The sequence below is a fragment of the Pinus tabuliformis genome, chromosome 8 (genome assembly GCF_031772625.1).
Source record: "Pinus tabuliformis cultivar Carrire ecotype Pingquan chromosome 8, CPIR1, whole genome shotgun sequence".
Lineage (NCBI taxonomy): Eukaryota > Viridiplantae > Streptophyta > Pinopsida > Pinales > Pinaceae > Pinus > Pinus tabuliformis.
Window position 1 is genome coordinate 1,314,564,591 of NC_142294.1, and position 27,806 is coordinate 1,314,592,396.

At 37.4% G+C, this 27,806-nt stretch overlaps 1 protein-coding gene across 1 annotated transcript; it reads left to right on the plus strand.

The window, feature by feature from the left end:
* The first annotated feature begins 8,208 nt into the window (after window positions 1-8,208).
* Window positions 8,209-9,334, plus strand: LOC149240309 (uncharacterized). Its single transcript, XM_089373680.1, has 2 exons — window positions 8,209-9,077; window positions 9,167-9,334. Exons 1-2 carry the CDS (start codon window positions 8,358-8,360, stop codon window positions 9,176-9,178), a joined length of 732 nt encoding a protein of 243 aa, XP_089229806.1. The 5' UTR covers window positions 8,209-8,357; the 3' UTR covers window positions 9,179-9,334.
* Window positions 9,335-27,806: the final 18,472 nt, after the last annotated feature.

Genomic DNA, 27,806 nt, shown 5'->3' on the forward strand with positions numbered 1-27,806 from the left:
GTAAGTGTGCAAAATCTTCCTTTCAGGATCAAGACAGTAGAGATGGAGAAATCCTGGAGCGAGTTCATACAGACGTGTGTGGACCTTTCTCTACAGCCTCCACCGCTAAACAAAGGTACTATGTTATTTTTATTGATGATTTTTCTCGTAGATGTTGGATCTACTTTATGCAAAAGAAGGATTAGACCTTCTTAAGGTTTTGTGAGTTCAAAGCCTTGGCAGAGAAATAATCTGGAAAGAAAATAAGGGCCTTGCATAGTGACAATGGTGGAGAGTATGTCTCCCAACAATTTAAGGACTTCTGTGCAGTAGAAGGAATTAAATAGAAGTTTATGACACCCCATAACCCACAGAAAAATGGGGTGGCCAAAAGGAAGAACAAATCGATTGTGGGAGCAGCTTGAGTGATGTTGCATGACCAAAGCCTACCACTTCATTTGTGGGCTGAGGCATGCAATACATCAGTATACTTGCAGAATAGAAGCCCGCACTGTATACTGGGAATGGAGACACCAGTGGAGGCCTTTTCCGGGAAGCGACCAGATGTGAGTCACTTAAGGATCTTTGGATCATCGGTTTATTTCCATGTGACCAAAGATGCCTAGAAGAAGCTAGATCCAACAGCTGAGTTGGGGATACTTGTGGGGAACACTGATACATCCCACAACTATCGAGTGTTCCTACCTACCAATCATAGGACAGTGGTACGCAGAGATCTGAAGTTCGACGAGCAGAAAGCCATGTGAGTATCACTTGAGAGGGAGCTCAAGTTGCATGCAGAGGAGGAACGTTTGGATCCAAAGGAGGAGGAGCCTCATACTGATGCGGAGCAACCGCATGCATAGGATCTGGGAGTGGAGACATCCACTCATGTAGAGTCTTACAAAGATGGGTGGAAACGATCAAGGGAAGCTGACAGGTTGATGTTGGATGTGAGAGAGAATGTGGGATAGCCATCCTCTCGGCGCAGATAGCGGAGATCACCCAAGCGGTACACTAGTTACATGGCTCTGGTTGGGGAGTTTGTATCGACCAAACCTTCTTCTTTCGAGGAAGTAGTGCAACAACCAATCTAGGTTGATGCTATGGTAGAGGAGTACAACTCTATCATTCGGAACAGTGTTTGGGATGTTGTCCCAAGACGGGAGGACAAGTCAGTGGTGAGTTCCCAATGGCTTTACAAGGTAAAGCAGGTAGCTGATGGCAGTGTTGAGAAACATAAGGCAAGGTTTGTTGCCCGTGGTTTATCATACGTCGAGGGGATCAACTATGATGAGACTTTTGCTCTTGTAGCAAGGTACTCATCTATCAGATCGATGTTGGCACTATCAGCTCAAATGGGTTGGAAGATCCATCAAATGGATGTGAAGATTACGTTCCTCAATGGTAAGATTGAGGAAAAGGTGTACATTGAGCAGCCAGAAGGATTTGAGACCTTCGATCATGAGTCACATGTGTGTCAACTCAAGAGAGCATTGTATGGGCTAAAGCAAGCACCTCGTGCTTGGTACACCAGGATCGATAGCTATTTCACCGGGTTGGGCTTCACAAAGAGTGAAGCAGATGCGAACCTTTACCACATCATGGTAGAAGGTAAGCCATTGATCATTGTTCTTTATGTTGATGATCTGATTTTGATAGGTGATGATCAATTGATCAAGTCTTGTGAGGAGGACCTTGCAAGAGAGTTTGAGATGAAAGACATGGGTCTCATGCACTACTTTCTAGGCATGGAAGTGTGGCAGAAGGATGGGGAAGTGTTTGTGTCTCAAGGAAAGTATGCCAATGAGATACTCAGGCAATTCCACATGGAGAAGTGCAAGCCCATGCAGACTCCTCTAGCTAGTAACTGGAGGAAGGAGGATGCTACTTCAAGTGAGGTAGTAGCTGCTACTGCTTATCAACAGCTTGTGGGTTCACTGATATATCTAGTGAACACACAACCAGATTTGTGCTTTGCGGTGAACTAGTTGAGTCAAGCTATGGTTCATCCTACCAAGTTGTTTTGGAAGGTAGCGAAGCATGTGCTGAGATACCTCAGAGGCACATCTCAATATAGATTGTGGTACAGACGGACAAAGGGAGTGAAGCTTCAGGGCTTCACAGATGCTAATTGGGCAGGGAGTCCATCAGACCAGAAGAGCACTTTTGGAGGAATCTTCAACCGTGGTTCAGCTGTAGTTTCCTGGTACAGCAGGAAACAGAGGTCAGTTGCACTTAGCTCAGTAGAGGCTGAATACATGGCTGCCAGTCAGGCAACATGCGAGGCCATTTGGATGCAGAAGATTCTAGTGGGATTGTTTGGTCAGAGGATGGATCCAACCGAGATCTATTGCGATAATCAGAGTTGTGTCAAACTCTCTAAGAATCCAGTTTTTCATGACAGTTCCAAGCACATGGATATCCGGTACCATCATCTTCGAGACTGTGTGGTGAAGAGGATCATGTTGTTGCTGTATGTTTCAACTAAGGAGCAGGATGCAGATATTTTGACTAAGGCATTGTCAAAATGCAAGTTTGAGTACCACAGAGACGGGATTGGGGTGACTGATAATCCCTTTTTTGTTGAGAGGGAGTGTTGAAAATAGCAACAAGAAATGCTAAATATAGAAGTGCTAAAAATAGCATTGCTATAAATAGCATTTCGAGATACATTCCAATTTTAGTAAGTCCCTAAACTAAAATTGAGAATTAAAATTCGAATTTGATCTTAGCAGCTGTTTGAAAAATAATTAATTAATTCATCTTGAGTTAATTAGTTGGAGAAAATCAAACATGAAGTCAATGTGAAGACATGCAACAGTTATCCCTTTGATTGAGGAATTTATCCCTTAATTAAAGAGATGAGGATGAGTTGTACCTTGAGTTGTAATTAGTTAGCTCAATTAACTAAGTTAAGTCCAGTTAGATTAGTTCCAACAGTTGGAGGAACTAATTGTGAGTTCAGTTAGTTAATGCATGCATACATGTAACTGCTGCACTTCAGATAGCTGAATATTCTCTCATAAATAACTACTGTATGTCAGTTTAGTCAGAGACCTAGTTGAGATCAGATGATGGTACAATGTACTATCAGTTACAGGAATATTCCATTGAGGATATCTCTTGCATGTAGAAGGAATTCATTCCTTGAGGATTGTGCAGTTATTTCTGAGTTTAGTGAGTTGTGTGAGGCCAAACTTCGCACAGGTGGCAACATTGGACCCCAGGAAAAACTGCGCAAGGAAATAGGAAGCTTGGAGGATTGAGGGAAGGCATATGTTGTGTCTATTCAATCTCTGAGCAGTATTGAGGGATATTAGTGAGAGTTGAATAGCTTGTGAGCTAAAGCTTTGTGTAATCCAGAGATATTTCCACTTGTATGACAATACAGAGATCGGGGTTTTTAGCTGAGGCTTTCCCCAAAGTATTCTTTTGTGTTTCATGTGTGATTGATTTCTCATTCTCTGTTATATGTGTTCCGATTGATCTAGCTCAAATTGATTAAGCTTCCGCAAAGTTTGTTGTAGAAATAGATCTAGTATTTTGCTTTAGTACATTGCATTATCAGGTGATCTACAGTGGGAACTTCTACACGGTCACTTAAGATTGCTCATTTTTTGTAGTATTTCACTTGGAAAAGTTGCGGTGACTAACTTTTTTAGTCACCTAGTCACTAATTTCTCATTTTCTACTAGTGCTAGTTAATAAAGACAAGACCAACATTTTATGTTTTAATTGTCAAGATTCTATTTAGAGTCATTTGACTTGAATATTGGGATTTCGTGAGGCTTAGTTACCTTCTAAATATTTGGGTCCACTGGTGCTATATCAAAACCATGTATCTTGTTGGAAAGACCTGTTATCTAGAATATCCTTGAAAGTTAATAATTGACATTTCATGCTCTCAATTTTGCAGGAAGATTGGTTCTTACTAAATCAATCTTGCAGGCATTACCAAATTATCAACTGGTTGTGATGACAATCTCAAAAACATCCTATAATAGGCTTCAGTCCTTGTGGTGTGATCTTCTTTAGAGAGGTTCTACTAAAGCTAGAAACTAGTCACTTGTAGGTTGGGATAAATTGATCAAACCAAAATCTATTGGTGGATTAGGCTTACGGGACCCTGAACTGGTTAGTAAAGCTTTTGGTATGAAAATTTTGTGGCTTTGGGTTAGGGGGGGTCGTGAATTATGGAAGTGCATATGGCTCTGTAAGTATGTCCCCATTGGATAAATAGGAGGATCGATTGCGCTTTGATGGTAATATTCTAGGTTTGTGTATTTGGAAGTGGGTTCAAGGCTATAAGGATGTAGTGAGAAAACATGCTTTCTAGGATATAAAAGTAGGGGAGACAACTTTGTTTTGGGAGGATGTCTAGTAGCAATTACCTTGTTTGGATGATAAAGATAATCTTTGTTCTATTATTTTTTTACCCACTCATTAGGTGCAGTGAGGGTTGCTAATTATTGGAAACCTCTGGAGGATAATCAATTATGGCGACAATGGAAATACAAAGATGATTGGCCTCCTACTTCCACTACACTACCATGGGAGGATCTTAAAAGACACTAGAAGATAAACATATTAGGATTTCTTAGAATGATGATTTTTTATGATGGGTACAACAATCAATAGGCTCCTTTTCTCTAAAAGAGGCTTACTCCTTTATTGCAATTTTTTTGAAAATGGAGAACGTAGTCTTGTGGTCTCAAATATGGGTTAGAATGTGGTGGCCAAAAATTTCTACCCTTTTATGATTACTTGCATGGGCTTAGGGCTTCTTACTTGGGATCATATTCACAGAAAGGGATATGAGGATCCATCCTTATCTTTTCTTTGCTTATAGGTTGAAGAGATAGTAGAACATATTTTTCTTTCATGCTCTTTTTCGGTGGAAATTTGGGATCTCCTTCCTCATATTTTTGGCATGGAGCACCCCTTCCCAGAGAATATTAAGATTATGTTGGATCAATAGTACTACCAGAAATTTAAGAACTCTATTATTTCTCATGATTGGATGCTTGCACTAGGTTTTATTCTTTGGAACTTATGGAAAGAGAGGATTTCTCAAAATTTTGGCCCAAAGAATCAATCAACTTTGGTGCTCAAGGACTTGATCATATTGAATATTTGAGAGACCATTCTTGTCTTTCCTTGGTCTACGGATAATAGGTAGGTGGAGGATTCTGAAGAAGTTATCATGAAAAACCTCAATTTGGATCCTTCAATGATCCCTTCTTCACTTCCATAGGCGAAAGCATTTTATCCTTCAATTTCTAACTCCTATTCTCCACCCTTGAGCTCCTTTATCAAGATGAGCTTTGATGGGGCCTGCAAAGGGAACCCAAGGGTTGCAGGCTATGGAGGGATTTTCAGGGATGAAAATTCTCGGCCATTACAAAATTTTTTGATTTCTTGTGGGATTGCAACAATAATTTAGCTGAAATTCTGGCTGTGGAGAGAGTCCTTATTATTGCTATCCGAGAAGGTTCCCAGTTATTGCAAGTGGATGGTGATTCTCAGGTAGTACTTCAATGTATACAAAAACTTTCGAACGAGAAACCTGTTCATAAAATAGTGCATTACTGGAGATTTGAGGATGTTGTTTCTAGTATAAATGGTTTGATACAAAAGTTCAATTGCATTATTGTTCATCATACTCGGCATGGAGGGAATAGGGTGGAAAATTTATTAGCAAATTTGGGGTGCAAGTGTAAGAACTTTAATTTGAATGAATCACAGCCTTCAAATAATACACATACTGAAATTCATCTTATAAAACATAAGGTGGATGCAAACAAAGCTTCCTCATATAGATATCTTCCGACGAGGGTGCCATTAACTAATCCTGCTATGACATTAATGAACCCATTGAAACTCGTAATGAAGCTAGACATCTGGCAATCAATGCACATGGCATGGCAAGATGATGGAGGTGGGATTTGGGATATACATTTGACATCCCCTCACATTAAATTCATGCATGTGGACTGGCGAAGTGGACCTGTGAGTTACAATGGATGTGAGGTACACCACCCACCCCCACACTTCTGGGTTTATGGTTATCTGTTGTGAGGTTTTAATAGTATATTTTATGGTGCATATTAATACTCCCCTTGTGGTGTTGGTAGTGGTGGCAATTCAAGGAGTTTCTGTCTATTTTCTATGTTGGTATTATCCATGGTGGTTAGTGCGACACAACCATGTATTTCGTTCTCTTCTTGCACTCTACAATGCAAGGGTCGGTTTTTGAGTTGGTGGCAGTTCTGTTAAATGTGCATCTTTGGGAGTCATAATTCTTAGGTATCTCATACCCTTGTTTGGTGTTGGTTTACGACTGTTGGTATTCTAGTCATTTTTCACTTTGGCTATAAGTGTTGATCTATATTGCTTCAATGGGTGCAAGTTCGTTTTATAGATTGGTCTCCCAATAATTGTATTTTTTTCATCATGGTATCAGTTGTTGGTGGCTAGAGGTTATATTTTGCACTTTCTGCCCTTTACCATGTTGTTTTAGAGGTTGTTGCCCCTGCTGCTACAGTTCTGGGGTCGAGTCGAGGAACTTGGGTATCAAACAAATTCAATCCTTTCAATTTGTTTCTTGGGGTTGGTCTTGTAGTCTTGGGTGTGTCCCAGTGATCAACTACTACATTATAGCCTCTCTTCTGGTCTTTGGTGGATGATACTCTTGTCCTAGGGTCAAGTCTTTACGGTTCAGTGGTTTGTCTATTGGTTCATATTGTAAATTGCGGCTCTTTAGTTGGCTATCTGCAAAGTCTCTTGGTGTTGGCAATTATGGTTCCCCGACAACACATGGTTAGTCATTGGGGTGGTTTTGGTCAAGTGGGGATCAGATGACATCAACCATTTGTAGGTGACTCCATTGCTTCTATCTTTGATGTTGTATCCTTGGAGGTGTGAAGGGAGATTATAGTTCTGGAATCTAGAACCTGGGGAATACCCCTATTTTGTAGACTAAAGGGTTATTAATGCAAATTTTCTAGGGGTTCCAAACCCTAACAAAATGCAAAAAAAAAAAAAACAAAAAAAAAAAACAAAAAACAATTTTTTTTACTTGAATTCTTTGTTTCACTTAGTTTTTAAACACAATCATATCCATAACTACAACATTTTCTTTGGTTTGGAAGACATAAAGCGAATTCTCAGAAATGTGAGATTTAAGGTCAATGATATGGATGCACGCCTGTGTCAAGTGGAAAAACCTTTGGTTTTTGGTAGAGATTCTGGGGATCTCACCGATCCTTTTGTAGACCCTACTAGAACTATGTTTGCAAGCTCCTTGAACCCCTTGATCCCTATGTTTGACTAACTGGAGATGTCTCTTGTTTTTTTGGTCTTATCTTATTTTGAGGTGCATGGGTATGGTGCGGATTGTTTGGTCTGATTGTCTTTTGTGGCCTCTTTTGGGTGCACTTTTTGGACGGTTCTGCAGTTGGAGTATTGGTCCAGTAGGCATACTATGCATTGTTTGCTCTATCTCTGATGTTTGGTTGCCGACCTTTATTCCCGTTTGGTGGCTGTCATGGTGTTTGGTGTTAACAGTTGGCATTTTTTGGGATGAAGCTCGAGCCAATTGTGTTTGGTGTTTGTGGGAGGACTTCATATGGTCTGCAACTCTCTGACATATCGTTCCAGTGGTGCCCTAGTTTTACAGGTTTCGACATGGTTTTTTGATGAATGGTGTTGGATAGATCCTCTTGTGAAGTTTGGCATGATCAACTATGAGGGTCCCAAATCTATTTCACTTTGTGTTGGCGCTTATGGTCAATGTTGGTGGAGATTATATGTTGTCGTGTTCGTTGTTTATAATGATTATTGTTGTTGTTGTCTTAGGTGGTTGATGTTTTTGTTGTTACTTGTATACTCAGCGAAGTGATTGATAACTTCTCACAAACTTGCTATGTTCCATGGCTTTAGTAACCTTTACAACTTAGATAATCCCTTATATTGATATTCTTTATGTAATCTTGTTTACATAATGCAATATAATATGATATTTTATTTAAAACATTATTAGCATTTTTTATTATCAATGTTAATATTAAAATAATTAAAAACCGTATTAGAATTATAAAAACTTAATGATGCTTCAGAGTTGAAATTCATATCCTCATCCTAATATTAAAATGATAAAAAAATTGTTGAAAGAGACGAATGCTTCAAGCTTAAATTCCTTTTGCTTTCCCAATACCCTACCTTTCATATGTAACTTATATCTTTCGTGCCCTAAACCCCTTCCCTTTCATATAATAAACAAACATGTTTATCTCTATACGAATCACACCAATCCTCCTTGAAGCGATTTGTTATGGGATCATATTGGAGAAATCCCTAACTTCATATCTTCAGCAATGACCATGTTCGCCCAGTACCTGGCTTCATCTTTGGGATCTCAGCGTCACTCCCTGGCGGCAGCTGTTGCAGCACCATCTTCACCATTTCTCCGGATTATTTTGTTAAAATTATCACGATTTTCTACAACTATCGCTGATAAAGACAAGTCCACAAGCTACCCTGAAGCCGATAACACATGCCCCGTTTCAGAATTCTTACTCAACGAATGTGGTTTGTGTCAGTCTGAGCTCTCAACTATCCTTAAAGCAAGGCCATCCTTGGTTGCGGCGAGGTCAGCTCATACAGCCCAACAAGCGCTACAGTTACTGAGAGATTCCGGATTCACAGAGCACCAGGTAACGAAGACTATTACCAGAAACCCAGCTATTCTTTTTCTCAATGCTGATCGGCAGTTGAAACCCAAGATTGAGTTAATGAAAACATTGGGCCTTTCTGCACAAGACTTGGGAAATGCCATATCTAATGGATCCAGATTTCTTAACGCGAATCTCGAGAAAACTCTGCGTCCCAATATCCAGTATCTTCAAAACCTGTTTGGATCAGAGGCTAATGTCTCAAGTATTTTCAGATTGGCACCTTATATTCTACCTAAACGAAACGGGCCTGAATTTTGGGAAAAGAAATTGAAGCAGTTGACAAGTTTTGGCCTCCTTGAAGATGATATCAAGGAGCTTGTTAGGAGGCACCCACTTATATTAAAAGCTTCCATGGATAAGGTGCAAAAGAACATGGACTTTTTTATGCATACTGCAGGGCTTCCTGCAAAGTTTATTTTTTCATATCCTCTGTTTGTGTCTTGTTACAGCTTGGAGCGTAGGATGAAGCCCCGCCACAAGGTGTTGAGTGCTCTCAGTGCAATGCAACCTTCCAAGCGTCCTCCTAGTCTCCTTAGTGCGCTTGCTTTAAGTAAGCGTAAGTTCCTCGAAAAATATGTCCAGTGCAGTCCTCATGCCAAAAAGTTACTTGAAATTTACAGTGGCAAGCCTGCCCTCTAAAAGACTAGAAATTCGGGTTTCTGTTTTGGTCAGGGTTAGATTGTATTGCGTTGCTCTGGTTGATTGAAAGAGGTTTGAGAACATTCACCAAGGGATCATCAGTCTGTTATGATCCACTGCCGTGATCCCTATAGCCCACATGAGTAATGAGTGGGAAGTAGTATATATAGAAGATAATCACGACACAGTCAGTTCCGGTCTGGGATCTTGTTTTGGCCAGTTTTTTGTCACACCACAATCACAATCAACATGCACTATTGAAGGATGCTCAGTTGTGACTGTAATTGAAGGGTACTCAGTTGTAATACAATCACAGAGAATGCATCAGGTAAACAGGTTTTTGAAAGATGAAAAAACTCTCATCACCAGATAATTTGTTTTTTGCTAGTAGCTTTGCGATGATCATGCATTGCTCTCTCTCTTTAAAATGTGATGGGATAGATGTGAAATTCTGACTGTTTGAATCATGGATAACTTGTAAAAGGAAATATTCAAATCCCAAATGTAGGGACCTTAAATTTGTATGTGTTTCTACAGTAGCGTGATTTGATTATTTCCAGATCAGCTATATCTGAGACTAATCTGGAATTAACACATTTCAAATCCAAGCCAAAAATTGGACACTAGTATGCACACTTTCTGTCTGTGCTTTGTTAATGGTATCTGTTTCTTTGCTTAGGAAAAAATTGTGTGGTAATGACTTTTACTACTGCTAGTGGTATCAAAGACCATTCCTAGTGATAATGGAATGCATTCCAATCACGCCTCTTGTAAAGCAGAACCCTAGCCACTACTCTAAAACACAACTTCTGATGCATGATTGAGGAGGCAAAAAATCATTGGCACATTCCGTCGTCCCAATGTGGTTGGCTGCTCACTTGTCCTTCGTCCTACATTCATAGGAAGTCTGTCAACATTTTGTTACACGTGCCTTCCAAATAGCCACTTGTTTTGGATGGAACCTTACCTCTAGGGAAAGAGGCAGACCAGGTGACTCCCTAGACAGAGGAGGGATGGGAACTATTTATATGTTTGGTTTTATAGGGTTTAAACTATTTGTAAATGCTTTCTTGTTGTTTTCTTTATATAATTTTGAGTTTTCAGTACAACATCTACAGTAAGGTGTGCACATCTAAGAGGATCTGTTGCATAATTGCTTTGCCCCTTGGGATGTTGGCAAGAAGCATTCTAGAAGCCAAATGGATCAGAATCAGCAGCCTTGGATTTGAAAAACTTGGTAAGGAGTTAGCAACCATTCTTATAACTAGTTCAAATTTGCTACCTTTTGTCCCTCATCACTTGGTTGATCTTTAGGACCGTTTTTCTGAATGGTATGAAAGTTAATGATGAAATTCAACATTTAAAAACATATAATGGAATCTGAAGAAACATACAATACATATAATAGAATCTGAAGAAACTGAAAATAATCCATCTATATCCACCACAGCTCTCCATTCGAATCTGTTTTTTAGGAACATATAGAGAGTGATATGCATGTCCCTCCACTTTTTTGCTTTTCGTCTTGCCTTCCTGCATCTTTAATGCTTTCATTGATAACATGTCTGCGTTACCTGTGTATGTGTTAGAATGACATAGATTCAAACTGTGCTCTTCCCTTTTTGATTTGTTTTGTAGTGTACTTAGGAGGATAATATGGAGTAACTAGTGGAGGTACCTAATGAGAATAATAATAGATGTTTAGGTGCTTAGCAGTTTGTATCAGAGCACTTTTTTGGGTCACAAACGGGGTAGATTTTTTTTCTATTTTACAGGTTTTCAGAGGAACAAAAGAAAAGATGGCTGCGACACTTCGATCAATTTCTATAGCTTTGGTGTAAAATTTGGCAAAAACAATTGATATCTGAGTTCCTCTCAGAAAAACTTCTAATTTCAAAAGAAAAGAATCATCTCAATTGGAGTTCGGGAGGTCAAGATATCACTGATATGAAATCAGATATTTCAGGGCTTTTTCATGACAACTGTATAGACCGCGGAGCTGATATCTTGTGACAGGTTTCTCAGATTGCCATCAGATCAACACCGCTGGATAGAGGATTTTCATAGGTTTGGTTTGGTATATTATATGTTGTGCTTTCGATCAATATCCTCTATGTTATAGCCATGAAATTTTTTATTCTCAAAACCTAATGGACCTAAAAAAAATGCCAATGCTAATGTTGATGAAAGAGACCGGCCAGGTTTACTCTATGACCATATTTTATTGGATTTAGATGATGATTGTGATGACTGGTATATGGAAATTTGTCATTTCTGGGATGATAATTATTTTCACCTGCCATTTGATGACTCTACTTCACCTTATGAAGAGAACATCTGTTGAATTTTCTTAAGCCCAACAAACAGACAAAATATTTCATAGTAAATTCCTTTCGGTAAACTAAATTAAACTGCAGATTATTAAATAAATTGCACATTTGGGACTTTAACAGTTAATAAAATACAAATCAGCAGAAGCAAGTAGACATCAATTTTACACATGCAAACAAATTTCTACCCTTAAGATCAGCTTCTTATTAAATAAGATCAAAACTTAGAAGCGCTTTCCTAACCTGAGAATTAATGTGTCTGCTGAGAAAATTACAAGCTATAGCAAAACTGGGCAAACTGTCCGTAAAAAAAACCTGTTGTCTAGCTGTTGGGTTATCCTCCTCTTGTTTTGTTGCAATCTGCTTGCACTCTCCTCCCTTGAGCTACTCTCTAGATGAAAGTCCTCCTTCACCCTTGCTAAGATCTCCTTAAGTCATAGTCCTTTGTGTCTCAAGTTATTAATGTCTCTTGTGTGTCTTCCTATTTTACCTAGCCTAGTTTTTATAAGTTTTTATAAGATTGAGTTGTTGACTGAATCCATAACCCTAATCTCCAAAGTGATAATCAGTTGACATTAGATCTCACCTCACTTGAGATCGATGGTCAGGATTCATCTAATTCATTAATGCAAATGACGTTTGTATTTAATCAAAATAGAGTTAAAAAAGCATGAATAGGATTCTACTGGAGAAGGCAATTGTTGACACCTAATCTTCATGATTGGGGGAATTTGTAAATAAATAAATAAATTAGGAATGTGAACAGTCATCGGGAGATGAACTGAACAATCACTCCTATTGTATATAACAATAGCCTACCTATGGAATAATAGACGAATCAGTTTTTCTGCCTTTGGAGAGTTACTGCCTGGCCTGACATGGTATCAGAATCAGTTCTAAAAATAGTTGTAACTCCCTTCATCTCTGCCACTGCCTCTGTCCTGAGCACTGCCTTTGTCCTGAGCGCTGCCACTGCCTCTGTCCTGACATAGCGCTGCTCTGCCTCTGTCCTGACATAGCGCTGCTCTGCCTGCGTTGGTGCCGGTAACGGTAAGAGGGCCGTGAGCTTCGGTTTCTTTGCAAAATACCTCACTGTTGTGACAAACATTTTTTTGCCACTCTGAATGAGGATTCCCCCAGTGCTCGTACAAAGTCGGAGAAAGCAAAGGTTGTGAATTGGCCCGTGTATAAGGCCAATGTGCCTGTCGTGATCAAACCTGCCGGATGAGCGATGGGTGCTCGTGGACAAAGTGCATAAAGACATTTCAATATGCCCGTATTTCAATGTGCATAAACCGTGGACTGTATTAATGTGCATAAACCGTGGAAACGACAATCTTTCCATATATTGTGGTTTGCTCACACTAATTATATTGTGGCTCTCAGCCTTACCCAGTGGGAAGGCGCTTCTTCAACGTGGGTCTTCATCCACATCCGGGTAAGATCATACTCCGGTTGGGTGTTCTTTGGCTGAAAGTGGAAGACTTAGAGCGTAGGTTCTTTCGGAGGCTTTGCAGAATCGGAGAGAGAGAAAAGACGAGCGGCTGTCTTCAACCAAGCGACTTGCAGTTTTCACAGGACAATCGTAGCCATGTCTGGGAGAAAGAAGGTTGTAGGGTGCACTTTGGGTGCTCCATTTTGAAAGTGCTAGTTTTGTTTTATGGTATCATGATTCAAAGTCAAAGATTAGTGTCTATGTTTTGTCCCAGAAATTTATAAGGTGAAACCGAGTTTGCATCATTGTAATAAGTATTCAGATAATCTTGTAAGTATTGAAGTTATGAGTGAATGTATGGATGAACATCTGGTATTATTCTGGATGCTTTTATCTAACATTAGAGGGATTTGAAGAAAATATAGTGCATAAAGTTGTAGCGTAAGGAAGAGATTTGAAATCCTTTGAGAATGCCTTTTTGAGTGCAATTTCACTGTATATCAGCAGAAGTTTTTTTATCAGCAGAGGTTTTTTTATCAGCAGAAGTTTTTTATCAACAGAAGTTTTTTTTATCAGCAGAAGTATTTTTTTTACAGAATGCATTCAATCATCTCTATGGTAGGAATAGTTCTCACTGGCAAGGAGAACTATCCTGAATGGTCCCGGATGATAAAACACACCCTCATCTTCAATGAGTTGTGGAAAGGAGTGTGTGTCGGAGAAGAAGACAAAGACCCAGTGCAGCCTACATCAGACAAAGAGCTTGTCATTTGGGAAAACAAGAACAGCAAAGCCTATGCATTAATCGCAGCATCTGTAAATGAAGAAGTAAGTCGCCATATTTCATCATATTCAACTGCCTTTGAAGCTTTACAAAAGCTGAAAGAACTCTATGACTCACATTCTGCACTTGAAGTTGTTCAGCTCATGATTAAACTCTTCACTCTTGAACTGAAAAATAATGATCCTCTTGCTCTTGCATCTGAAGTAAAATCCATAATGCATGATATCAAATCCACTAAGGTTGAGCTGGATATCCCTCTTATTGCTTTTCTCAAGGCACTCTATCCTACTTACTCCAATTATCTTGAGTCTTTACAAGCAAATGGAAATCTTAAAGATATAACCTTTGACTCTCTTGTGAAAAAGTTTGCTGAAAGAGAGAAAGCCTTTGGAAAGAAGACAGTCCCTGAATCTTCTGAAGAGACTGTGTGCCTTGCTCATAAAGAAAAGCATCCTGCTCAAGATTCTACAAGAGGAAGAGGTGGACGAAGAGGAAGAGGAAGATACTTCAGAGGCAGGGGGGGCAGACATTCTCAAGGAGAAAAGGCAGATCTGCATTGCATTCACTGCAAACGAAATGGATCACATGATGCTTCTACATGCAAGCTACCATGGGACAAAATTGAGCAGAAAAGAAACCAGCAGAAAGGTAAAACTGATGATACAGACAAAGGTAAAGCACCTGAATCCGCTCACTATATTGAGGCACAATGTAACATTGGAGTAAATGAAGATTTGTTTAATGCTTCACTTGCTTCTTCGAAAAATGATTGGTTGCTTGATTCAGGAGCAACCTGTCATATGACTCATAGAAAAGATTTTTTTGAAGATTTCACTGACAATGTTGATGGAGCAGTATACTTTGCAGATCAGTCAAAAATCAAGCCATCAGGGCTTGGCACAATCAGGCTTACACTGCCTGGTCTTCCAGACTTTCTTCTGGATCATGTTCTATATCTCCCACAGCTCAAGAGAAACTTGCTGTCCTTGGTCCACATCCGCCAGCAAGGTCACTCCATTCATATGTTTGATGGCAAGCTTGAGGTAAGAAAAGCATCTGACCACTCACTTGTCATGAGGGGAATAGAAGAAGAAAGGCTTCTCAAACTGCAAGGAACCTCTGCTCATGCACAACATTTCTCATATATCTCTCATCATGAAGAAGGTACACTTCCATCAAGTTTATTATGGCATGCTAGATTTGGACATTTAAACTATGACAGTCTCCGCTTATTGAAGAAAAATGGTGTTGCTGGTTTGCCTACAATTCCTAGGAAACATAAGCAATGTGATGCTTGCATTCTAGGAAAGCATAGCAAACAGTCTTTTCATGATTCACATTCAAGAGCACATAGGAAGCTTGAACTCATTTATTCAGATTTATATGGTCCAATGCCTGTTCCTTCTGCAAATGGAAATAAATATATCATGACATTTATTGATGATTACACCAGAATGTGTTGGGTTTATTTATTGAAGAACAAATCTGATGCCTTTCAAACATTCAAGAATTTTCATAAATGGATTGAAAATGATGCACAATCTCATATTGGGTCTATTCGCACTGATAATGGAAAAGAATATACATCAAATGAATTTGAAAACTATCTTCGCCAACATGGGATCAAACATCAAACAACTGTGCCTTATAATCCCCAACAGAATGGTGTAGCTGAAAGAATGAATAGAACAATCTTGAATATGGTACGATCCATGCTTTTCTTCAAAAATGTAAAGATAATGTTTTGGGCTGATGTTGTTCTATGTGCTGCATATATAAAGAATAGATGTCCATCTAATGCTATAAGAAACAAGACTCCTTATGAATTGTGGTATGGACATGTTCCTTCGGTAAAACATCTCAGGATCTTTGGTTCCACCTGTTATGCTTTGATACCAAAGGTACATAGAAACAAACTTGGTGCTAGAAGTCGTAAGTGTATCTTCCTGGGGTATTCAAACACCTCCAAAGCATACCGCCTCTATGATGAAGTAAATAAAAAATTTGTTGTATCTAGAGATGTAATTTTTCTTGAATCATCCAAATCTGACAATGTTGTTGAGCGGCAACTTGATCGCTTGGATAGATTCGCAAAAACGAAATCATTTCAAGAGTTTGATAATCAGATTCCACATCTTGAAGGGGGGATTCCTATACTAGATCAACATGTGGAATCTTCTTCTGAAGAACAATCTCCCCTGCATGAAACTCCAACAACGGATGATCTTTTAAGTGATGTAATTGATAGAATTGGGAGACTCAATCTTGATTCATTCCCAACTCAATCAACAGAGCAGCCTGGACCATCTCAGAAAGGTCCCCCAAAGTGGCTGACAAAGACACTTGAAAGTGTTCATCTTGATGAAATTGGAAAAACAGGAACCAGAAATTCAAACCGACAAAATGGAGGTGATGTAGATGACTCTAATTCACCTGTTGATATGGATGTTACTTATGATTGTGAATTGAACTTGTCTACAGATTTTGAACCAACTTCCTTCAAAGAAGCTGCTTCTCATAATGAATGGAAAGAAGCGATGCAAAAGGAGTATGATGCCCTCATAAAGAACGACACTTGGAAGCTGGTTGATCCTCCATTTGGAACCAAACCAATTGGCTGCAAGTGGGTATACAAGAACAAGTACAAAGCTGATGGCTCACTTGACAAGCACAAAGCTAGGCTTGTGGCAAAAGATTTTGCACAGAAGGAAGGGGTCGATTATGAGGAAACTTTTGCCCCCACAGCAAAATGGGCCACCATCCGGACACTCTTTGCACTAGCAGCTCAGAATGGTTGGAAAGTCCATCAAATGGATGTAAAAACTGCCTTCTTGAATGGAGATCTAAAAGAGAATGTTTTTATGTCCTAGCTTGAAGGATTTGCTGTGAAAGGACATGAACATAAAGTATGCAAACTTGTGAAATCCTTGTATGGCCTCAAACAAGCACCGCGAGCCTGGTATGAAAAACTAACTGAGCATCTTCTGAAACTCAACTTCAATCATTTTGATCTTGATGATGCAACTTTATTTGTCAAGAAAGTTGGCAAAACAGTTGTGTATCTTGTGGTATATGTAGATGATGTTTTAATGACAGGGAACAATGAAAGTTACATTGCATCCATAAAGAAGGAATTGGGGAAAAGTTTTGAAATGACTGATTTGGGCTATGTTCATTATTATCTTGGCATTGAAGTAACCCAACATCCAAAATCCATATTTCTTTCTCAAAAGAAATACATTGGAGATTTGTTAAACAGATTTGGCATGACAGAGTGCAATCCTCTTTCTACTCCAATGGAACAAAACTTAAAGCTCACATCTGTTGAAGGAAAGGAATTTGAGGATGCAACAAAGTATAGACAGCTTGTAGGAAGTCTCATCTACCTCACTACTACCAGACCAGACATTTCATTTACTGTTGGAATCCTCTCCAGGTTCATGCAAAAGCCTTGTGAGGGACATTGGTCTGCTGCAAAAAGAGTTCTAAGGTACTTGAAGGGAACTCAAGACCTTGGAATCAAGTATACACAGGTGGACGACTTCAGCTTGATTGGATACTCTGATTCAGACTTCGATGGAGACAAAGAAACTGGGGTATCTACTTTAGGATATGCTATGAGTCTTGGATCAGGAGCTGTCTCCTGGAGATCACGCAAACAATCAGTTCCAGCAGATTCCACAACAAAAGCAGAATACGTGGCAGCAGCTGAAGCAACGAAAGAAATTGTGTGGCTCAGGAAAATTCTTGAAGATTTGCAGGTAAAACAAGTACAATCAACTCCACTCATGATTGATAACACCTCTGCAATAAAATTGGCCAAGAACCCAAAGTTCCATGATCGAACAAAGCATATCAATACTAAATATCATCTGATTCGACATCATGTTGAGGCCAAAACAATCCATCTCCGTCATTGTTCCACAAATGAGCAAATTGCAGACATCTTCACAAAAGCACTTGGAAAGGAAAAGCTTGAACGATTCAGAATGATGCTTGGACTCACCAACATCCCTTCAGATTAAGGGGGGGAACGTTGACACCTAATCTTCATGATTGGGGGAATTTGTAAATAAATAAATAAATTAGGAATGTGAACAGTCATCGGGAGATGAACTGAACAATCACTCCTATTGTATATAACAATAGCCTACCTATGGAATAATAGACAAATCAGTTTTTCTGCCTTTGGAGAGTTACTGCCTGGCCTGACAGCAATAATTTTTTCCACCACTACAAATTGAGTAGTCATTGGGAAGCATAGTGTTAATGACTTCATTAAAGCTTCACCTTAGAAACCACACAACTAAGAAGAGAGTGTGAAGAGGGGAGTAAAGATGATAAAGAATTCCTTGCATCTCCATCCCAAGGAGTAGAAGCTATCCAAGGAGCTGTAGTAGCAGAGGAGGTCAGCCTCACCAATGAAGCAAGTAGTTGTTCAATGGAAGTATGAGAGAGCAGAGAAGGATTTCAGAGATGGGTTGACATTTCTTTTATTGCGAGCTAGCTGAAGAATGACTCGCCAATATATAAACTAGATTACTAGTTATAAAGTCACCTACAAGCACCATGTAGGGGTATACAACACTGTCATTCAATTGACACGGTCCTAGAGAATTTTTTCCATGCTAAGATGTAATTGGTTGTAGCAAAGAAAGTAGGCACGAAAGTAGTCATGTGACCTTTTATGGAATTTTTACTTGATGGCATAGCTTGTTTGGGTCATGCTAAACAACAAGATCAACATTTGACTTGGTTTCATTGATTACCAAGATTAGCCATATCCAAGTTTGAAAGAGATGGGAATGGCTATTAATTGTAGAGTTCAAATCTGGAGATTGCTCAAAACTAAGAATCAATGAGCAAATTTTTTCATTGCATGAACAAGCAAGCCAAAAATCAGAGTGTAATGTATGGTTAGAATTCGATCCAATAGCTAGACCCATTAGCCAAAGTCAAAGCCATGTTCCAAAGAAGTAGAAAGAAGGCACATTGATCTAGATTGGTTTTTTGTAAGATTTTGAAGACTAAAAAGCTTCTCAATGCGAAGATGTGATCTAAAATGGATATGTAATGTCCCCACACCCAAATGACTGAAGATAACTTTGAATATAGAAATTTGATAAACTATAAAAGGTTGAGACTTTCATAGATAAGTTTCCCTGATAAGACAACAAACAACTGCATTATTAATTAGATCATGTTTAGTCCTTGCCTTCTCAATAAGGAATTCTCTTCACAATATATATATATATATATATATATATATATATATATATATATATATATATATATATATATATATATATATATATATATATATATATATATATATATGATGTTTGAGTTTTTTCCCTTAGCAGTGCATTTTCTTAGTAGACATTATTGTCTCCTCTCTTATTTTTAATTTTTCCATTTCCACTGCATAATCATGTCAAGCAATAGTATCAATGCTTCTTTTGAGAAAATATTGTGATATAAAGTGGTGCTAAGGGTTCAAGGGTTAGCAAAAGAATTATTATAAATTATGTAGTTAGTATTGGAATGGAAGTTATATAGGGGTTCAACTCCATTTTAATAAAAACTTCTAGTGAAATAGTGGGGCCTTCCATTAGTCTAGAACAATGGCTAAAAGAAGTGAGAGAGGAACACAATGCCAAAGGCTTATTACCTTCCACTTATGCATCCAATGAAACAATAATTAAAAGTTTAGTCCCCAATGCAACCAAGATATTGTTGAAGATAACAATAATGTTATTCTTACCACCGTTTCCTCCACAATTTCTTCAAGTTCAATGCCTTCACTCGGTAGGCTCATCTTATAAGAAGATGCTTTTTCTAAGTGCACTTTTTGATTTATTTAATATAGAGTAGAGAGGGCAATGATCATGCTATAGCAAGGTTTCAACTTGCATATGAAACCCATTTAATGATTCTCATTTGCCATATTTGCACCTATCCACACACAATCCCCTGCAACCTAGATGTTTACTTTGTATTTCAATGTGCTAGAAAAGAGTGTTTACTTTCTTTTAGATCTTATTTTAGCTTAACTGGTTTAATCCTTTCTTCCAACAAACAAGTGAAAAGAACAAATTCATGAACTCCCAATGAACGAATAAAACCCAATTTAAATGTTGTAGGATTGACAATTTCACTAAATTTTAACTATAAACACAATGCAATTGTAAATGTCTCTTAATATCAACTCCCATGAATAAAATTGTAAATGTCTCTTAATATCAACTCCCATGATTAAAATTGTTGAAGTGGATGGTGTTATAAAGGATGAGTTCTTGAATTTACCCTTGGATTTCTAAGAAAGATAAACATATTGAACTTCACATCTAACAATTGATTATGAGAACATTTCTCACCACTTTTAGCACTAAGCCACACATATTGGAATACCACATGCCAACATAATATAGATGATATTGTGATTGCCCCACCTAGAATTTTGAGTCACTTTAACGTTAATTCCATTTCCCAAAAATTGAACCAAGGGTGCACTATGGATCTTCATTTGGTTATGGATTGACTCTATGAACTAAATTTTATGCTTAAAAAGCTTCCTATCTCTATTCGCTTCCCCCAAAAACCATTTTCTTTGATTGGAATTAATAGGTTGGCCCTTCGATAAAGAAAAGTGAACCATTTTTTTTTCTAGATTGAGAATTTCAAGTGACATAGGTGTAGATTGTGTAAAAAATAATATTACAACATGAAGGCTTTCACCTTTGAAATAATTATTATTAACTATAGTGCAAATGTCTTGTAAATGGCTTTTGGGCTATATTTAAGTGTGAGCCCTCATTATTGTAATCATCCTTCAATATATATATATCTATTATATATATATATATATAAATGGCTTTTGGGCTATATTTATGTGAGCCCTATTCATATATATTATATATATATATGTTGTTGAGTTTGTCTACTCGATCTGGTATTAGAGTAATCGATGCTTGCAAACACACAAACTTTTGTGTTTGGTTTATATTCCTTCCATCCACCACCGTTCTCTGTAGATGCTGCCAACCACTAACGCCATTGAATCTTTAGCCACCTTGTTTCTTTGTAGCCATCAAACCGTAACCCCCACTTGTGTCGCCGCTTACATTTCCATCGCATTTACATTACCACCGTCCATCTCAATCCCTTTGATCATCCTACTCGTCATCTTTTGTCTTTCCTTCCTGCTTGAAACACCCTCGTCTTCCCTGTTTGCTTCTTGTCACTCCTACACAGTCTACTACCACCACTCTGCCAACACGACTTTCATCTGCCCACAACCCCACGCCGTGCCCCAGCCCGTGTCTATTCTAACCATTCTGTTGTATCTTATCAACCCGACACCACTCAACCAATTCCCATTCACAATCGCCTTCAATTCAAAGCGCAGGTCAAAAACCAACGTTGAAAGGTTATTAGTTGCGGAGCTTCGGGTTCAAACTGAGTTGTTGCCTTTTATCTCGATTAAGTATATAACTATCAGTGATATGCTATATTATATATATTAACATTTAAATTTTCTGTGGTGTGATTTAATTCATTTTGTAGGGAAGACTTCAATAAATTATAACTTTATAGTTACACACTATATTGTATAATTTTAAGTCATATAAATTAATATATGTAGATATATATATTTAATATATATATATATATATATATATATATATATATATATATATATATATATATATATAATTTTAAAAAATAAATTAAAAAATTAGGTCAAATTAAGAAAAAATGTTACGTTGGATATGTATATTCCACCTCATACCCGATCAATGTCTTCATCAATGTCAATGGCCAATTTTAATAAAATATTGATAGATCTTGAGATTAAGGTGACCAGACATGGCGAAAAAATCGAGGAACTCCAAGATATAACAAAGACAATAGAGAGTTAGCTCGAGCAGAACTGTAACGAATTTAAAAAGGATCATGCAATCCTTTCAAATAAGGTGGATCTAAATCATAATCAAGTAATGGTGATGTTGACTAGTATTTGTGACAAATTGAAGATTACACCCGATCAAATACCCCAAAATATTGAAGCTACTCAACATCTCAATTCTTCGAATACATCAAACTCGTCAGACTCACATGAGTCTCCAAAAGCATCGTCCATACCCCATCAACAAAATAGTAACACGAATTTTCAAAATATGCGGCTATGGAACCAATACTCAAATACGCAGCTCATGAATCAGTATCCCTTTTTCACTCCAGCAGTTGCTACATATCAACGAAGAGGAAAACTTGAGCTCTCCAAATTTGATGGTAATGATAAGTGCAGTGTTGCATGGTTCAATAAAGCAGAAGAATATTTCAAGACTTACGGTATTGATAATGATGACGAAAAGATTAGGCATGCATCCATGCAATGGAAGGAGAAGCATATAATTAGTATATGTTGTGGAAGAAGACGACACTTGCTATTAGTTGGAAGAAATTCAAAAATGCATTCTTTAAGAGGTTTGAAGGTGTCAAGTAAGACGAGTTGTTCTCAACACTCACCAGACTGCAACAAAAAGATGTGGACGAATACACCCGAGAATGGGAAACTTTAGCTACACGAGTACCTAAACTATCAGAAACTTGTCTCATTTAGTCATACATCTTGGGACTTAAACCCCATCTCTAAGTTGAGCTTGAGCTTGATGACATCACTTCTATAACAATAGCAAGACAAAAGGAAAAAATTCTTGAAAAGAAGCACGAAAAGATGCAGTGGTCAAAAGTTGAAAGAGTATATTCGAGATGAAGATTTCCCCAAATTGTGAACACAGATAACACAAGATATGTTCCACCACATCTCCGTGAAGGAGAAAAGACTAACTTGGAAATTCAAAGAATGAAAGAAGGCAAGTGTAAACGCTGTGGTGAAAAATATGACCCTAAACATATATGTGCTAAGGGAAAAGAAACCAAGAACTTGTATAAGTGTGAAACCACTAATGATTTAGACAATGAAGAATCAGAGGTAGAAGAAATCGAAGATTCTCCACAATTTTCTCCAAAACTAGATAGTGAGAACATTATGCAAATGTCATTATCAGTGTGCCAAGTATATCACATGCCCATACATTAAAGTTAAAAGGTCATATAAAAAAAAATGTAGTGGTTCTAATTGATACTGATAGCACCCACAAATTTTTAGACTCAACTATGGCGAAAATGATCAACATTTTCACATTTCCTATGCCCAACATGAAGGTTATGGTAGCTAACGGTAAAAAAATTGAAAAAGAAGGGAAATCTAGAATCTAGAATCTCCATTCTACATTGTAGCATTAGGAGGAGTTGATGTGGTCCTAGAGATCCAATGGCTACAAATCCGAGGCACTTACTTTGCCAATCATCAAAAGCAATTTATAAAATTTAAATGGAAAGGGTAGAAATACAAGTGATATGGGTTCCAGCCACCTAAGAATCAATTAGAAATGAAAACGATGAAAATGATTAACGAAGAGTCCCCTGTAGTTCAAGAACTAATTCAAAAGCATGAGAAGGTTTTCCAAGACCTTCCAATGAAATTGCCTCCTAAAAGAGAAATCAAACATAGAATCAAAGTCAAATCAAGATCAAATCCCATCAACATCAAACCATATCAATATCCACATCATCAAAAAACCGAAATTGAGAGGTTAGTCCAAAATCTTTTAAAATGTGACATTATCACAAAAAGTAGAAGTCCATATGCTGCTCTAGTTGTATTAGTTCGAAAAAAAGATGGATCGTTTATGTTATGCGTAGATTACCGAGAGCTAAACAAGATAATGATTAAGAACAAGTTTCCAATTTCGTTTATCGATGAAATGTTGGATGAACTACATAGAGCTACATACTTCTCAAAATTAGATTTGAGATCAGGGTACTACCAAATAAGGATAAGGTTGGAAGACATAGCAAAAATTGTGTTCCGTACACATGAAGGTCACTATGAGTTTAAGGTAATGCCTTTTGGTCTAACTAATGCTCCAAGAACATTCCAAGCCACCATGAATGAGACATTCTATCAATATCTAAGGAAGTTTGTGTTAGTGTTCTTTGATGATATTCTAATTTATAGTAAAACATGGAAGGAGCATCTACAACATTTAGAGCAAGTTCTCACTGTATTAGAAGAGCATCAATTTTATGCCAAGAAATCCAAGTGCACTTTCAGGAAAGAGGAAGTAGAGTATCTCAGACATATAATATCCAAGGAAAGAGTAAAAGTAGATCCTAGTAAAATCAAGGCTATAAGAGAGTGGCCCAAACCAATGAACATATCCAAGTTAAGGGGTTTCTTAGGGTTAACTGGACACTATCGAAGGTTTATTAAATAATATTCCCATGTAACTACTTCTCTGACAAACCTTCTAAAGAAAATTCATTTTGTTGGGATGAGGAAATAGACAAGTGTTTCGAAGACTTAATTTTTTTATGTCTAAAGCACATGTATTAGTAACTCTTGATTTTTCAAAACCATTTATAATCGAATGTGATGCTTCAGTTTTTGGTATAGTAGCAATATTGATGCAAGATTGTCATTCAATAGCTTTCGAAACAGGAAGCTCAATAAGAGGGAATGTCTTAAGTCTACAAGCAACAAATAAATGCTTGTGATTATGCACGAACTAGCCAAGTGGAGACAATATCTTTTGGGAAGTAAGTTCTCCATACGAACATACCATAATAGTCTCTCATACCTCCTCCAACAGAAAACACTCTCTGAAGAACAACAAAAATGGATTGAAAAAATTGTTGCGTGGGAAAGGGCAATGTGGTGGCAAATGCTCTCTCCAAAAAAGATGAAGAAACATCCTTGTTTGTAGTCTTAGCTATAATCCCAAATTGGCTTAATGAAATCCGAAGTGAGTATGCAAAAGATCGAGAAACAAGTGCTATAATCAATAACCCTCATCATATTTCAAAATTTGAATGAAAAAATGATATTTTATGGTACAAGGGAAGGATTTACCTAAGTCCAAATTCCAAATTTAAAGTCAAGGTTCTCAAAGAGAACCATGATTCACTGCCAACCAGACATGTAGGTTTCTTTAAAACCTACTATAATGCACATCAATCATTCTTCTGGAAGGATATGAATAATGATATTAAAAAAAATGTAGCAAAAATCAATGTTTGCGTAATAAAGGTGAGAAAATTATGACCCAAGGTCTGCTCCACCCCTTAAATATCCCAACCCAAAAATGGGAAGAAATATCAATGGATTTTATTGAAGGATTACCCATGTCAGACGAGAAAGATAAAATTCTTGTAGTACTAGGCAAACTCACAAAGTATGCACACTTCATAGGAATGAAGAAATTAGATTCAACAAAAGAGATCGTCGAGATATTTTGCAAGAATGTCTACAAATTACATGGATTTCCTAAAGTCATTGTTAGTGATAGAGTTTAAAGGGAATTTTTGAAAGGATCTTTTCAAACATATTGGGACATACCTCAACATGAGTTATGCATATCATCCTCAAACAGACGGTCAAACATAAACTGTTAATATGTGCTTATAAGCTTACCTTCGTTGCTATGCAACAGACAAACAAAATAAGTGGGCTCAGTGGTTACATCTCACTGAATGGTGATAAAATTCAACTTATCACACTTCCACAAAGATGACCCAATTTCAAGATGTATATAGATATGAACCTCCTAAATGGAAGGACTTGGCCATTCCCGAGACAAAAGTTACAACAATTAAGGAGCAGTTAGAAGAAACCCAAAAAGTCTTTCAAACATTAAAATAACATATTGCATGAAGCAGTAAGCCGACCAACACAGAACATAGACAAAATTTGAAGGTTGAGAATGGGTATTTGTTAAACTTCAACCTTACAAGCAATTATCCCTAAAGTAAAAAAGAAAAAACAAATTGGCACCAAAGTTTTATGGACCATATTATATTAAAAATATCAGCCAAGTAACATACAAATTAAGCCTTTTGGGTAATAGTCGAGTTCACAACGTTTTCCATGTATCTTGTCTTAAAAGGGCAGTGGGCCAATACTAATCATCACAGACAATGCTTATGATATTAGATGATGAAGGCAAGTTCATCTTAGAACCAAAATGAATTGTTACCACGAGGGAAAGGAAGTTGCGATCTCGAGCAATTAAGGAATACCTGATCGAGTGGAAGAAATTACTAGAAGAAGAAGCTTCTTGGGAGACAAAAGAATTTCATCAACGACACCCATTGTTATGCATGCTTTGAGGACAAAGCATTCTTTTGAGAGGGAGGCAATGTTATGTATACAATTATTCTAACTTAATTAACTCCATTTTAAGACTAAGGGGTACTATCAAAGATCATGCCCCTCATGTAAATGGATCTTGGGTTATATTTAAGCATGAGCCCTCATTCATTGTAATCATCCTTCAATTTATTAATAAACTATATATATGCATTTATGTTTATTGTTGAGTTTGTCTACTCTAATCAACCACAAAATAAGTAATTCTTAAGTATGATTACTCTTGAATATTAATCTTGTCAAGTGGGTTTAATCGAGGAGGACATGTTAAGTGGAACCAAGAAGAGTTCACCAAACAATAGACAAAAATAGCACCTCCAAAAAGAAACCAAATCAAAATAACTCATTTCCTAAAGCAGGCATACCAATGCATAGATATAGAAAATCATGGCCACCAAATCATGTACTTTGTAGATCCATTAAATATGCATAAAGAGTGATAAGCATGGCCATGAAAAAATACACAATGGTTCAATGTCAAAAGACCGCAACCATGAGAAATACACAATGGAGCTACATCTTGATATATATAAAGTACTAGGAGGGTATATGGAGCAAAGGAACGAACAAAATAATCCTCCATGAAGTACCAAAATCATGTGAGTAAGAGTGGTAGTTTCCAACAACTCGAACAACATCATTAAATATATTATTGGAATGGAGAGAAACTTAACAGAGAGGACATTACCAACATAAATTATTGATGTTTCCACTCAAAAAAATATGTTTTCATAGATTGAACCGAGGTCTTCAAACCAACTACTGTGGGTACAAATTTATGCCATGCGAATAAATGAGTTGAATTCAAACACAAGAGTAATCATTTGTTTACTAGTCATTGATGTATATCTCTAACATGAGACATCCCGCCATTGATGATAATGGGAGTCAAGGTACTAAGTACATTCTCACACGTGAAAATGATTGGGATGAATTCAAACACTTATAACATCTATAAATCAAGACACATGATGTATTCCCATTGTCAATAGTGATTGAATCTACCAGTAATGGAAACAAACCTCAAGTTAATAAATAAGACTCGAGATCTTGTTCCTAGATAAAATGAGTTGATGTTGATGGCAAAAAATGTAATGGAAGGAGGTTATTAAGGAATCCCCCATCAACTCACATGAATGAAACTATATGGCCAATTATTTGGAGGGAATCAAATGAAGAATTGTTAAGACCACCACCAAGTGTGTCTCTTGCATGCACCAAATGAAATAACATATAGGGAAGACCCTATGAAAAACAACCAATAATGAAAGACATTGATAGGAGTGAGGAATCCCACCAATGATGCAAATGAAACCCAATGTATTGAACAAATCCCATTGTGTGAATATTTTCCAGGAAAGAAAAATCGAACATGTTTTCATTAAGAAAAAAAATCATGTTTACATCAATATAGATTAACATATATGCATCTTCTAGCATTTAACCCCATGGTATCTAAACACTGATACACTATATCCATCTTTACAAATATTACTTTCACAAATCAATTCTTCTTCATGCCAAAAAAAATCACTAACCGAGGTACTAGGAGACTCACCAAAAAAGCATAATAAAATTAATCCTCTAACAAATAACCATCATGAAGTAGGCAAAGTTATAACCC